This window comes from Lytechinus variegatus, chromosome 7, assembly GCF_018143015.1.
Source record: "Lytechinus variegatus isolate NC3 chromosome 7, Lvar_3.0, whole genome shotgun sequence".
Taxonomy (NCBI): Eukaryota; Metazoa; Echinodermata; class Echinoidea; order Temnopleuroida; family Toxopneustidae; genus Lytechinus; species Lytechinus variegatus.
This window is the reverse complement of record NC_054746.1, coordinates 34,340,975-34,356,629: the sequence shown is the minus strand read 5'-3', so window position 1 is coordinate 34,356,629 and position 15,655 is coordinate 34,340,975. Positions and strand designations below refer to the sequence as shown.

At 34.3% G+C, this 15,655-nt stretch overlaps 2 protein-coding genes across 3 annotated transcripts in view; one reads left to right on the top strand and one right to left on the bottom strand.

Annotated features, from left to right (window-relative positions):
• Positions 1–1,530: 1,530 nt before the first annotated feature.
• On the bottom strand, positions 1,531–15,558 carry LOC121419093 (mediator of RNA polymerase II transcription subunit 17-like). Of its 2 annotated transcripts, XM_041613400.1 has the most exons (14): positions 15,385–15,558; positions 13,397–13,567; positions 12,793–12,943; positions 12,104–12,293; positions 10,825–10,986; positions 10,103–10,230; positions 9,304–9,435; positions 8,526–8,543; positions 6,777–6,976; positions 6,164–6,220; positions 5,822–5,965; positions 5,398–5,512; positions 4,734–4,882; positions 1,531–4,206 (listed from the first exon to the last, which is right to left on the bottom strand). In XM_041613400.1, exons 1-14 carry the CDS (start codon positions 15,474–15,476, stop codon positions 3,984–3,986), a joined length of 1,932 nt encoding a protein of 643 aa, XP_041469334.1. In that variant the 5' UTR covers positions 15,477–15,558; the 3' UTR covers positions 1,531–3,983. The 2 variants fall into 2 exon arrangements, with proteins under 2 accessions (XP_041469334.1, XP_041469335.1); XM_041613401.1 differs by lacking the exon at positions 8,526–8,543 and having other exon boundaries at positions 15,385–15,556.
• Positions 15,505–15,655, top strand: part of LOC121419094 (transcriptional adapter 2-beta-like) — a 60,674-nt gene continuing 60,523 nt past the window's right edge. The window contains exon 1 of the mRNA XM_041613402.1: positions 15,505–15,599. Within this exon, the coding sequence (XP_041469336.1) occupies positions 15,593–15,599 (7 nt within the window). The 5' untranslated portion in view covers positions 15,505–15,592. The remainder of the gene's footprint in view (positions 15,600–15,655) is intronic.

The window sequence follows — 15,655 nt, the reverse complement described above, 5'->3', positions numbered from 1 at the left end:
ATGTTTGTAAATAGCTTCTGAGATTTTTTTTTTCATCCAAAATATAAACTATCATCCTGAGTATAATCATCCTTTCATCAAGTCTTGGATGTTCTAAATCTTACAATCTTGCTTGCTGACAAATGTGGCTGTATCTAATTTCGTTGTATTGTCCGCGCTGCTTGTGTACAATTGAAGATACATCATTCAAATCGTGATTATGGCTGACCAAAATACTATGATGACATAATTTATTGATCGCGCCACATTCTTTCCACGGCCCCTTTGCTTTGTGATACTGCAAAGAAGTGCCACTGTAGATTCATGGATTCATAGAGCTACATCATGTAACACAGATATCCAAATACAAACTTGCTTTTAAATGTGATCCCATGCCATCACTGAAGAAGTAAATGTAGAGGTTGGTGAAAGTCAGATACTTTGAAGTAATATCATCAATGATCATGAATTCACAAGTTGGAGTTTTATCATGCTCCAAACTGTCAGTGCAAGAACCTAAGATAATCAAATGTTTGTTCAAACACGAATGATGCAGATTGTGATCTGAGTATGTTGCCAGATCTAGCTGCATCTAATCCTAATATTATGTGGCATACCGTTAATTCTCAGAAAAATCTACCAGAACAAGAGCTGAACTTTCATCATTTGCCAGTTTCTAAAAATAGCTTGAATGATATGCAGATTCTAGGAAATATTACATTCAGCTATCCTCAAACAATTGAGACTAACCTCAGTCTGTGACACTGAGCCTAATATTTTGTTTTTGTAAATGTTGCCATTTGCCATATATAAGGCGTCATGTCCGTTACGCGAATTGTCATGTCCGTTACGCCATTTTTATGAAAATGAGAAGTGGTAAGGGAAAATGATTGCTACACATGGTAGGGGGTTTAATTCTAACATAGAATCTGAATCTGCAGTACCTTTAGACAAATTTCCTGTAAGCTGTGATAACTTTAAGTGAAAAACGTAACGGACATGACACTGATAATGGTAAAGAAATCACACAAATCTGAAGACAGATTTCTGTAAAATTGATGAATGGCATAAAATTTAACGATTATTTTCTGTTGATTTAAACATTAATCAACTATTCAAAAGTTAAAAGAGACCTCTGGGACCTTGTTTGCTTTTAGTAGAGACAGGAAAGATGAATTGTTTAAAAATAGCCACATTTTTTACATTTTGCAATATACTATTCTATTTTTTTGATGATGGAAAAAACTACAAAATTTTATCAATATTGCGATTTTTCTATTGGAAATTGAGACTTTATAGATTACTTTTTAAGAAAATTTGACTGCTTGAGTGAAATCTGAAACTTCATTTTTTCTCTAAAGTGAACATTTTCCATGGAATTGCCCAGTAGTTTTCAAAGTCAGCACTGCTGCTATATTGAACCGCGTGATGCAGGTGAGACGGCCAGAGGCATTTCACTTGTCTTTCTTTTACTTGAGTATGAGGGAGAAACAAATAATTAAAAAATAACACTAAAAACAGATTGTTTTAGTGCTATAGCAAATGAAATGATCTCTGGAGAGGATAGATATTAAGTTCTTTCAAAATTTGGTCACAATGATTCCAAATCAGGAATGTTGCTTAAATAAAAGATGTAGGGTTGTATGTCAAATCCAATGACATACAAGTATCTTCAGCTATTAAAGGACACAGGCTGTTTCTTTAGCAATAATAAATAAAAAAATACATCCATGTGTACAACCAAATCGATTTATATCCAGGGTTTTCATTCTCCATTCAGAAAAGTAGAGATGTGGTAAAACCTTTTTAGCTATTCAACTAATGGCTCTCAGGTTGTCCTCAGGAGTTCTCTTACAGGGGAATTTTACCCTGATAACAAAGGTGTCTACATAAAAGCAGGAATAAAGAAGAGATACATATTGGTAAATGTTTGGCAAAAATCCATCAAAGCGAGTTATGAATTTCTAAACCTGAAATTGTGATTTCATATACAAACAGCTGCTCCATATAGCATGTTATATAAAGTTCATAGACTCCCTTGTTTAATGGCCTACAATGACTGAAAATATTTTTCAGATAAAAGTGGGTATGAAATGATGATTAAATGAATGCACAAGTAAACTCATTTTTTCTTTAAGATATTGTATTTCATTAAAATGGCTTCTCTGCATGTGAAATTGCAATATTTAAACTAAAAACAAATGTTACTCATGGATAGACTTTCCCCAATCCTTCACAAATATGTTTTATTTGGTCTGCTTTCAACAAAAAGTGTCAAATTGAAAAAAAAAGTATCACTCCAAACACTTCTCTTTTTTTCGTAGAATAAACCGATCTTGATAATGGAATGGTTTTAAAATAGTATGATGAAATAATTTTTTCAAATAACTTTCTGCATTAGCTAAATTTGTAAGGGCACTTATTAAGAAATATAAAATCATGATTCAGAGACGGCGCGGTATATCTTGACAGGTAAAATTCAGTTTTTACAAAGAATCGACAGATAAAAAGAAAAAGACTTATTATCCCTTCACTTTTGTAAGGTCAGAGTGTGAGATGATACTGTGATATTATTTAGAGTTCAAAACCAGAACCTTAGCTTTAGACAAGCTTTTCAACAGTGTAATATGAAACATGGGTAATATGCAAAAAAAAATTGAGCATGAAAAAAAAAGAATTTTGTTTAATGAATAAGGTGTCATCTGTGAATGTGATAGTGGAAAATAATTTGTGGCGAGACTTGTGTGCATCAGTGAATGATGTAAGTGATAAACTCTTGGCATTAAATGATTGTAAATACAAGAGGATTACTTTTATATAAAGCAATTTAATATCTCTTTTCCATTACTTCTACATGTACATAATAAATATGAAATCGATATTTTTTAACAATTCTGAAACTTGTGAGTTAATTGTGAATGAATTTTGTTTACAATTCTGTCTAAAGAAAACAAAATCATTTGTAGAAAATACATGTACTATTGAAGCCAAAAGTTTATGGCAGATCATCGAAGTATAGCTTTGCGATTAAATATAAAATAATTCTCTAAAGTTTTTAAGTGTAAGAAACATAAGAACCCATGCTTGTGATAAGAAAATCCTTGATTACTCTTTGGAAATGCACATTTCTATGCCATCAAACATCATGCACTGATCAATATCTCTAAATAATTGGATTGTGACCTACCAAACGTGAAGAGATTGAAATCATTACATATCTAACGTGCCACTGAATACCAGTAATTCTTTAGGGAATGCCCAATTTAATTTCGATGAGTTTTGTGAAAAATATTTGAATCACAAAAGACTACCATGAAAAGAGGAATAATAGTTCCTAACCTTAATCACACCCCCATATAATCTGACTGATTTAATTTTGTTAGCATGGCAAGAGGGGGTCTTTTCCCTTGTGTCCACACAACCTTTAAATCCTTAAGACAGTGAAACCTTTTAAAGAAACACTTTTATTCAAACTGAAAGAAATGTTCTTTCCAATATGCTATTTTACCTAGTTTCCACTTTCATGATTCGCATGTTTGAAACCGTGGTCTAAATCATGGATTAATTGTATTGATTGTGACAGTCGTGATTGTTGAGAAATATTCTAATGGTCAAAAAATTTTCCTCTTCAGCTACGAAATGCCAATCATAACCGGTGAATGACAGTGGGAACAAGGTATTAAGAAAGGTATATATTACATTTCTTCTTTGCTCATGCACAGAGCAGTCCAAGTACCTGATCACCCTTGATTCAATACACAGGAATTGGCCAGGCTAGACAGCTTTCCATGTCAGACATGACTAGAGTTCTCTACTGACTAAACTTAAAAGCTGTTCTTAGAAGTGCTGGCTGGATGGAGAGGCTGGGGGCAAACTGGGGCTCATGCACTGCTGCGAGAGCTAGCACCTATGATACAATGCATGAAACATGTTCATTCAAGTGTATAGGGAGTTACCCTCATTACATATTACATCATACAGTCCAATTCTGTCACTGTGTAGTCTCATTTGGCAAGGGTTGCGAGAAGCATCTCCATCTTATGGATGAAGTTTCGTCCTGGCATCCGAGCCATGTCCACCTCTCGGAAGCCCTTTGGTAGATTCTCCCACTTTTCATCAGTCACAACATCACTAAGGATCTCGGGTTGGGGTAAAAGGGGCGATGCCTTGCACCCCTGAACCATCACGGTGATGCCTTCCAGGGGATCAGAGCGCACTGCTACAGTCCTGTAGGATGACACAGAGCAACTTCCAATAATACCTTTCAAAGACACTGCACATTAAGGCACACATTTCTTAAGAAAAACTGAAACAGAGACATCACACTAGGAGTATTTACAACTCCCAAATCAGAAATTTTGCAAGTGTAATTAAGTAAAATATTTATATATTCAAAATTATGAGAAATTCTTGAGGAAATCATTGAGATAGTAGGGAATTTACAATATAAATTGAACACGCATCAGATGAGAACTCGATGGTATTTCAAGGACTGAAAAAAATTATCATACAGTGTTTCTTCTGATCAGACAGGTATGAATACACCTACCTTATATTAAAAAATATTACTCCATACTCAATAAGCCAAGAATATGGTTAAATCATCAAAATAATGCATTTTTTCATATGTGTCATAGATGATGTCTTCGTTCTCATCTACAAGCAATCACAGCATAAAACCTGAAATTAGATAATAATTGACATTTTACAACAATTCACAAATACACAAATCATACGTTTGCAATTGTACTTACTTCTGACCATTAGGTGTTGTGAACATGAGTGCTGAGGTACTTCCTAGCTTGGCAGCTGGTCCTGTCCCAACTTGAATGTTATTTTGAAGCATGTGCATGCTCATGTGTTTACATAGCTGGGCCAGGATTAACACTTGATGTTGTGAGACCTGAAAAAATATTAGTCAATAATAAAGAATGTTAAGAGATTTTTGAAATGGTACTGCTTAATTTGTTAACAGGAGATTTCTCATAAGACTTAGAAACTTGAATATGGCAATCAAATCCAATATTTTAAATTGCATCAGCTATTTTGGAAGCATGGCCACAATAATGAAGACATAGGCACAAATTTTGGTTATCTCATCTCAGTGATACTTAAAATTCCAGTCATTTACACACATACTTTTGCAATGTGTACCTTGCTATTAACTTTTTTCTAAAACTGCCCTCCCCGTGAAATTGGCCAATGAGAAGAGGGAGGATAAAACTGGAGCACATTTAGCACCTTGTCAAAAGACGTGGTTTGTAGGTACTGTCAAACCTGCTCTACCACCCATCTGTATGGAAGAACCATCTCTCTATAAGATAAGTTTAGTTTCCAATGAATAAATTTCCCATTGAAACATACCACCTTCCTTGTTTCCCTTTGGTGGTCTTTATAGAAAGATTCAATGTCCCTTACCATACATGTGATGAGATCTCGTAGTTCTTGTAGATGGTGTGTAAGTTTAACAACCCGCCCATCTTTCATTACCGCCTGAATACTTTCCGTCTCTACACATAAGTGGAGGGAAGACCTGCAAACAACCACATATCATAGATATTCATGAATATATCATCAATCTATGTCAGTAGGGTTAGTTTATTTGTATGAATTAAATTTGAATGGCAAAAAAATTGTTTTTAAACTGTAGGTAACATTGGTGTAAAAATTTGAATTAGTTCTAATTCTCTTTGCCACAAAGGCACAAATAATTCCTTCCTTGCAACACAAATTATGCTATTTCAAGCAGTATTTTATTTCCTACACACAGGCAACTAAATTAAAGATAACTAATGTTGAAATTGAAGTCGAAACTCTGCAAATTAGCAACAACATAATTTACCTGAGTAGTTGTTCATAGATGTATCCACTGGAGGTCATATGAACTTTGACTGTTGATTGCAATGGTTGAGTCATAGCTCCCCAATGTGCCTGGATACTGGGATCTTCATACTCTCCCGACATGTCATCTAGTAAATTACCAACCCTGTTTAAACAAAGATATAGTCTTTAAGTTTAAAAAATCACAAATGTAGATTTTATTTGTACATAAATATTCAAAAGAATTCCATATCCACTGATTTATCAGGAATAATAGAGCAAATGATCTTCTTGAAATGATAAAAACTACACTTTTTCATTGAAAAAAAAAATCAACTGCGATTAAAGAATTTTCTAAACTCACCTGTGCCTGAGGACAATGTGCTTTGCCTGCTTCATAATCTTCTCCAGTAAACATTCCCTGAAGAAACAAATTAAACAACAAACTCAAACTTGCTAAAGTTACATCTGCTGAAAAGTTTACCAATAAACTTAATTTAAAAAAAAATTGAGGTAAACTATAAATATTCTAGAGAATGAGACTGATTCAATTCACAGGAAATGTAATTACATAATGTCATTTTCAAAACCTCTTGGGACCACAAAAGTTTAACTTTAGGCAAATCCTTATACAGATCTTACTGTACATGTACATCAATTCAAATCAACCAAACTGATTATGTAACTACAGAAAACAATATAGTTTTTTCTGTTTGTTAAAACAGTTAATAAAGGACTAATTGATAACTGAATAATATTTAAAGTTTTCTGTTGCTATTACATTCTATATACTAAGTACATGATCAATCTTTTGAATGATAAAGTGATATATTTGTCAAGGTTGCACAATAAACAAATTTTTAAACGGCTTCAAAATAAGATAATGCTACTTTAAATTGAATTCAACTGACTAGTGATTTTTTTCATTCATGACCCCAAAGCAATAATAAATACAAAGGCTTGTTCTGAGTGCTTACGTCTGTTGAATTTGAGCAATTTCCTTGTGCCCTGCAGCCTGAAGAGACATAGTTCTCCTACGTTTTGCTGCTGCAGTGTGAACAGCTGTGATAGGCCTAGGGGTAGCTCCATTCAGGTTGCCACGATGAAGTTCTCGAAGCAACTGATGGAGGGAATGCTCAAGGGCATGGCTATGGTTTGGTTTCACTGCAGCCTCAGTCTATGCATGCATGCATCAAGAGAGAAATAGGTAGAATGTTTAGTAATTTACATACATGGCATAGGGCCATCATAAAGATTATAAAGTTTGTAAGAATTAATACTAAAATACTTAATACAAAATAGAGAAGGTGAAGTTACGCAGATTTAACAGTATAACTGATAAATATTTTCGAGTTTACTGGATCCAATAAATCATAATATCCATGGCTTCATTTCTGTACATTATATAATTTTGATACAAGCTTTTTAATCTTATTAAAAATTAACCATACAGCCCCACAGATAACATCCTACACTAATGTCATGCCAATTTTCACTGCATTCTCGCAATCAGCGGCTAAGATCTCAAATTCAAACCTCCCCCCTCCCCAGGTCATATAACATAAAAAAAGATCCCAATCTGGTTAGGGTTAAGAAGATCACTATAAAAAAAGAGTGGTATTCCAGAATATCCAGTATTCTCAACGCGATGCATATACAAAAGTAAACTTTATACAATTGCTACAAATAAACAAATAGGAAGTACTGTATAATTAAAACTCACAGACAATAAAATGATGGATCACTTTGGGATGGAGTACAACATGCAAACTAAATATCTATATTTTCCACAACCAACAAAATATTCATGTGATACAGGGTTACATAAAAATTCAAATTTAATTTATAAACCTAAATGGAAGAAATAATAGTAAGCAATTCCTTATTCAGAAAATGTATACTAAGTTGCCTACATAAACTTAAAAACATCAACAAATTAAAGACATTGTTAACTTTGTGAGCAGCCGATTTAAAAAATTCTCGAACCAAGATGAAACATGTGTACAAGTGCATGTATTAGAACTAATAAACCCTGAAAACAACCATTATTGAGAATGAAAAGCTAAAACTAAAAGGCAAACCCTGATTTTGTACATAGGCGTCTTATAGAGTACACATAAGTGTATGGGATGAAATTAAGATGGTGTTTCCGCTCACTTTATATTTCAATTTTTGAAGCACTAAATAATTATTTTCGAACACAATTTTTTTATGGGCTTCGTTTTTGTAACATATCACAGACACAGGTGACAAGTGTGACCTTCTAGCTCAGATTTTTTAAAAGTCAAACCAATGTTAACCAATCACTTTAAGTTGTGAAAAAAAAAATGATTTCTCAATTCATCCTCCACAAAGAAATAAAACAATCGTGCACATATTTACAATATCATATCTATTACAACTTTACATATTAGGGTAACAATGACTGTGATTTAAATTATGTAAACATGAGCGAACGCAAGCAACCAATGGCAGGGCTCAATTCAACAGATTTCCTTAGAATTTTATGAGAAAACTTTTTGAGACTAAAATTACCCAACCCATGTTTATGATTCTGTTTTCACATTTTTGGGGTCTGTAAAAAAATCTGTTTCTGCATGGTATTCCCAATAATATTTTACAATCCATAACTTAACACCTATACAAAGTACCAACATATTAATATTAACAGGCTGTAGGGGAATGTCCATGCAGTAAGCAGCCTGAAATGATTAACATTTACTCACTTTAGATGGTAAAACTCTCTGAAAAAAAATATATAATTGAGTGAGGGAGAGCTGATCATTATACTTACAAAAAAATTATCAAAGTTCATATGCAAGATTACATTGTTCTTCTCTCTGTAGTCAAATAATTAATTGATTTAAGTATGTGTTTACGTACTCCAACTTGTCACCTTTTCCTAAAATATCATTATGAATGTCATGGTTTAATAGCATTAGGCAGTAAATTTGCATCAACATGAACAAATATCACATACCTTACAAATATATAAATATGATCCATTGAAATCACATATATTCCAAGATCAAGACTGTTTTTTCCTTCAACATTCCATAAAACAATCACTTTTTTTGTACATGTGACCTCATTTTTAAAAAATTCTTACCCGACTTCATGAACTGCCCAAGCCAATAAAATTTAAGTGCATTACAGCCTTTCATATATGGACTAGAAAAACTATCAGACACAAATCATCTTATGGGTCCCACATATAAGGTGTCAGAGGAACAGTAAATACTTCATAGAATTGCCTGAATGTTTATGAACTTGAAAGTGGTATATGGAGGTTGTGTTTTTTTTTCTTTTTTGCCTTGATAGCTATTATCAAACATAGTAATGCAAACCAGCTTCATGAGACATAACCCCTCCACTCCTCTGTGCATTGATTTGTGTCACAAAACCATCTATTAAAGTTCAACACTATTCCATTAAACGCTATGCTCACTTTAATATCTTGCTAGGAAAGTCAAACTTAACTGCCCAAGTATTATTGAACCTTACCTTTTTGTCCATATTGGTGTCATGACAAAGTGTGATGCAGAGTTGAACACCATGAAAGATGTGAGAGATTATCTGATTCCCAACTACTAGGTGAGGGACCGGTGCTTTTAGTTGCACTGCTTCTCTAGCAATCTGCAGATGTGCATGAAAACAGAAAAGCATGAGTTGAAATTAGATTTTTATTACTGTCAATGCAAAATACTCAAATTAAAGAACTTTACAATGCTGCTTTACATAACTACATATAATTTCACTCATAAAAATATGATTGTGTATGTGGTGGGGAGGAGTGGCTGGGTAAACAAAATATATTTCATTGAGTTCAAATGACAGCAAAAATATGCTAATCTAATTATCAAAGTTAGAGGAATTTTCTTCTGAATATATACATATAAATTGACAGAATATAATCAATTATTTTCATCATCATTATCAAACATTAACATTATCAAAATACCATTGATGCATTCATGCAAATAGCAAGAAAACAAAACAGCAATGGCAAAATAAGGTTATCTTTGTTGTCCATTTACTTAAAGGGTTTTTGTCTTTTTTAACTTTTAATGATATTGACAATAAAATTATTATTTTCAATGATAACTAATTTTCTAACTTAATTATATGAATAAAGCTCCCTTCACTGGCCAACACTGATCCAACAGAGTTCGAGAAAAGAAAACCAGAGACTATGCCCTCTTACATTTCCTGGCGATAATCATTTAACAACTGATAAATATTAACACAATAAAAACAACAACATCAACAATAACCAAAGAAACAAACAAGGCTTTGTTCATACCTGTGCAAAGAGTTCCTTACAGAAGAGAACATTCTGAGCAGCTTCTAATCTCTCCTGCCAGTGCGCATCAGAAGATACATGGCTTCTGCTGGGATTCTGCACCAAGGCACTGGCAATATCAGCTTGACCTGTGGGTGTTTCACAAAGATTTAAGTGTGATTTAGAATGCATCAATTGGTCAGCTAATGTTCAGGGAATATGTGTTAAATTCATCAATGAGATTACATGTTGAATACCTTCATTCAATAAGAGTGGCTTCCAGTAATCTTGCCTTCAAAACTTCCCTTCAAACTTACCGTTCCTCAGTAATGTACCTATTGCATTTTCTTTATTATTCCTTAAAAGAATTCTTGGTTATGTACTCATCAATTGTATCCACTTATTAGTGCTTCTAAATAGTAGAGATGTTGTGTGTCAGTGGATAAGTCATCGAACTTTGAATCGAAAGGTCCGGGGTTTGAATCCCACCACAGCACTCATGTCTGTTGGCAAGGCGTTAATCTACGCTTGCCACTCTCCATCCAGGTGTAGTTAATGGGTACCCAATAGGAAGAAATTCCTTGAATTCCGATCAGGGTAGCTGTGCCAAAGCTGGGTTGATAATATGCAGTGCTTACAAAAATTGTATTAAGCACCATATGAATGTTGCATATTATTTCTATCATTAATTATCAAATATTCTTTATTATTACTACTATTATTGCATTTATAATCAACTTTACCTTCTTGTATTAGCACCTGAATGTAGCTAGTACCCTGTAGATCAGATGGTATGGTAACCCTAATAGCACAAGGTGGGATACCTTTCTGTTCAGCCTCCTCTATCTCCTGGTCAGTAGACTTAGCCACTTCAAACGTGCCCGTGTGCCAAAAACGAGAACCAGCTACAAAGGAAATACAGAATGAAAGTTGGGTAATTTCCAAGTTTGATGTTGACGATGAGAGTGAAGCTCAAAACACTGAAAGTTGGTTTACGAACATGATACAAATGTCAGTATTAATGTCATCTACTTCAACGTCATCTACTTCAACTGGCATATGATTTGTGCGAGATACCAATAATTTTCCCTTGCATTTTTGATAAAGTGGTCCTGACTTTTCTTACAAGAGTATCAATCTACAAAGACTCCATCACCACTTTAGTTGATGCATATTTAACCCTATCTAGGGCGGGGGGGGGCCTCGGAGGCCCCCCTCAACGAATCGCGCGATATCTTTTGACCACGCCGCTCACTGTCTTTTTACCCTCAAGTCTTGCGCAACTTTTGAGACCAATTTTGCATCACTCGGGTACGTGGTTCCGAAATTACGCAACATTATGTAAGTGCATGTCAGACCGAAAATTGCTCAAAAACGTGATTTCGTGTACAAAGTCAATGCAAATTGTGTTTTCAACCAAAATTCATAAATGCATAATTATTTTTAGTTTTGCTGGTCTAAATTTATTTATTTTATGCTTTTTGTGATCACAGAGGAGTCCCCAACAAATTTCATTGAAAAAAAATGAAAAACAAAAGGTCAAAAAACAAAGAAATACATAAGAAATTGCAAAAAACAATACATAAGAAAATGATTTGATATCGCATTTTTTTCATGTACACTTGCTAAGAACACCACAAAGAGTTTCTATACCAAAAATTAGTACATTTGGAGCTTTATTTAGGGAGTTAGAGGAAAAAGTATGATTTTGCACACTAATTACGCATAAATTAGCATAATCACTTAATAGCCATTCGCATGAAATAAATTACTATACGATCTTCTAGATTATGTCCAAGGCATCCCGCGTGCCAATTTTCGGAGCGGTCGACGGCCAAAATCTTAAGGGGGGGCCTGGGAGGCCCCCCGGCCATATGAACTCCCAAAATACCCCCGGCCTAGATAGGGTTAAATGATTGAGAATCTAACGTGCACAAAAAACATGTTCAATTCATTGGTAAAGTCATACCAACTCCATCAAAAGCTAACTTAAGCAACAAAGAAATTATCACTGATACTGACCAGTCTTGAAGCTAAGATCTCCTAGAATGTTGTTGCCAATTTTCTTCAGCCTCCAATGCATTCTGAGTCGATGGAGTTCTCCAAAGAAATCATCCTTCGCATTCTTCTTCTCTGCGCTGCCTCCAAATCGTCTGGACTGCAGCATGCGGGTAGCTCCATTGGTCAAGATGCTGGCAGCTGCATCCAAACTCTGTAATGAAAATATAAAACTTATTAAAGCACAATCACAATTGAAAGTTAAAATTTGATATGCAATATTTTGTTCACCCTAGCAATGGATACTAAGATTACTCCATTTTTAAAATGATTTTTTTTATTTCTCACGTTTGTATTTGTAGGGTACACCTGATTCATATGTTACACAGGTTTTAAACAAATTAATCTGAAATTTTCTAGTAATATTCATCATCAGCATCACATGACCAGTACTACTATTCAACAGATCAAGGGAAAAGCCCATATCCATGTGCCCCACTCCTATGTGCTAAAATATTGGAATTGTTTTCCCACTTTGGGGAAATACCTTTTTTTGTATCCTTAAGTAATAATCCTTTTCAACCAATCAGTGACAAACTTTAAGAGGAGAGTATTTCGAAAAAATTTCAAATATTTTCCTTGCCCATACTAATATGAAATCCTTATTTGGCCTTACAAAGCAAAGAAACGATAAGTGCCATTAGACCTGATACCTTCTTTTTTTCAACAATCTGCAGAGCATGCTGCTTGGGTGTGCTTCCTTCTACTGATACTGGATCCAGTACCATGTAGGGTTGTTCCTTGTTGGCTGATCTGGCTATGTGAAGAACATCTGACAGTACACTCATCTCTGTCAAAGCAGCCCTGACATAAAAAAAAATGAAAATAAAAATGACAAAAAACATACATCCTCAGAAAATCTGGATAAGGTGATTAATATCATAATGTTCATAGAGCTTCTTCAAGAATATATCCAATGAAATAAACAGTTCTTGGCAGTAGGTAATCACATGGCTGAAGTTGTGTTTTGTTTCTTAACCCTATGTTGCATGATAACTGAATTCTGGAGTTTACACAGTGACCACCCAGTTCCAATAAGAAATTGGTGAATGCCGAAATAGAATTAATGCTATTTCTCCTGATTAAGCATGAATCATATTAGTGCACTGAACACAGAGATTTTTGTGTCAATTTAAATGTAAAAAATCTATAGTTGGCTGATAAGGTTAAATGATATCTATGCAAATGCAACAGTAGCCCTGATTGCCAACGACCTAGCAGTTGATTGCAAGCCCTTACTATCTCCAGGAAACTCACCTGACTTTGTTCCTCACTGACTCCCATGGCCATTGAGGCTGCTGGAATGAAGTTGTAGCCTCTTTATCTTCTGTGTCCTGAGTATCTTTCTGTGGTGTTTCAGCATCAGACTGGGTAGCAAAATCTATCTTGTGGGCCAATTTTGCCAAGTTTTCTGACATAGACAGGGGTCTAAACACATAAATGAGAATTAACTTGAGTATTATATAATAATTTAATCACTAGCTCTTTAACAAGACTTTTTACCAAACACACTGGTCTAAACATCAGAATCTAGATCTTATTGCACAAATAAAAAAAAATGACATAGAAAGTCACAAACAAACTCTTAAAATTCCTGATAATAGAGAGGAAAGGTGTTCTATTCTGTTGGTAAATGAAATAATAATTATTTAAACTACAGTACCAATTCAGTTAAATTTTATTTTGAGGAGGGCTGCAGAAATCATCAGTTATGGTGGTGTGACCTTAATTTGCATATTACCTAATTTTGCGCACGGTTGAATATCTTAATATCTAATCAAAATCTTGAAAAACTGATATCATTGACAGAAAAAGTGACACAAAATTACGCAGTATTTTAATTTTCTTGAAGGTACATGTAGGGTCTTAATTTGTGAAAATATTGGCAAAACATCAGCAAATTTTGTTACCATTTGCGTCCGCTCCAAGAAAATCTGAACTTATCGACAAGCTTAAAGAAATTGTCGGCTTGCAAGCAGAGGTTTCCAAAGTAAGTAAAATGTGATACCATCCAAATTTTATGGTATTTTAACTTCCATCTGATACAATTATCTTACCTTTGTCTGCTTGATTTCTTTTCTAAATCTTTACACATATGGCACTTTTTCAGCCGAGCGCACACTAGTCGATCGTCATAGAATTTTGAGATCGTGATACCACCAACGAAACCCGTGACCTATTTTACAATTCCATCAAGCGAATTTGACTTTAGGATCTTGCCTTCCGTTGGTATTTATGATTTTGCTTAATTCCGTGTGAACTATAAGAAATGTCTGATTGAAAATCAACTTCATGATAATTTCTAAAATGTGCGCAAATTATGGTCACCCCTAGTCTTCAGGACTCCGTGAGCATATTTTTTAATGATTTTGATATTGTCATTTACTCACGGAGTCTTGACAGGGCATCCTATTGGAGTGTAGAGAAGATACATGTACATGTACTAGTCCAGAAGGGAATTCCCTTCATATTTAACATTAGAACTAGTGGTCCATATATAGACCAAAATTTTATTAAATTGCATACCCTTATACTCCTAATGCGTGTAAAGGTATCATAGTTTCCCCCCAAAAAATAAGAAAAAATAGAGTTTCCTTACCAGACCGATGTCATGTACATTGTATCCATAATTGTAAACATTGCAATACAATAGCCTGAACCTTGAACCCGCTTCTTTTTAATATAATAATTATTTACAATCAATATTTACATTTTATTCAATAATAAACATTTTTAATCTCTGAATTTTTCTTCAAAACGACATTTCCTAATCATGCTAATGCTGCTATGTAGGTGGTGCGTACACGTGGTGTCCATCATATTGATATAACCTTGCTCTGAGTTGCATCTCTATATGTGTAGCATAATAAGGTTAAGGTTTACAATGTTTGGATTTTATGGCCTATTACGGGACAAATGCTTGATTTTCTTAGTTACATTGTCAGATTGTCAGTTTCCAATACAGCTATTAATCATATAACTTGGCTCTTATGCAAATTTGATTCTTTGAATTATTTTTTCTTAATTAAAAACAGAGATTGAAAAATGAAAATGTTCTTGCCATATTACTTTCCACCAATAGAGGGATACACAAAAATATGCCCAAAATTCAAGATTTTGACTCATACATGTACACAAAAAAAAATCGCACAAAAAACAATACGTGGGACCGAAGATAAAATTTGTAAGTGTGATGAACATGAATGAAGACAACAATCATTATCATTTTAACTACAGTATCTTACTTTGTGTAAGTTTCCAATCCATCGAGAGAAATTTCTTGCACTTTGTGCTCCTGTAGAGATTCTAGGCTGAGTTTTACAGAAGGTCCTGCCATTTCTTGGTCGGCAATCTCTTTTTTTTCTCTGCACAGAGACAAAGTTGCATTGTGGGTGAAGGTCTAATGACGTCATCAGCTGCCGGTGTGCGAGAATTCCCCGTCCGTCCCCAGAAATGGCCGGTGAGTTACTCTGTTTATCGACTGTTTATTTGAACTTTAACGTGTTTTTATGTCGA

Bases quoted from the DNA above. Each gene is read 5' to 3' on its own strand.
- LOC121419093 (XM_041613400.1), bottom strand. From the start codon at position 15,476: ATGGCAGGACCTTCTGTAAAACTCAGCCTAGAATCTCTACAGGAGCAC. The intron at 10,231-10,824 runs GTAAAGTTGATT...AAACACCCACAG, and splicing joins TCAGGTGCTAATACAAGAAG to GTCAAGCTGATATTGCCAGT. The intron at 9,436-10,102 runs GTATGAACAAAG...GCACATCTGCAG, and splicing joins GTAAGGAACTCTTTGCACAG to ATTGCTAGAGAAGCAGTGCA.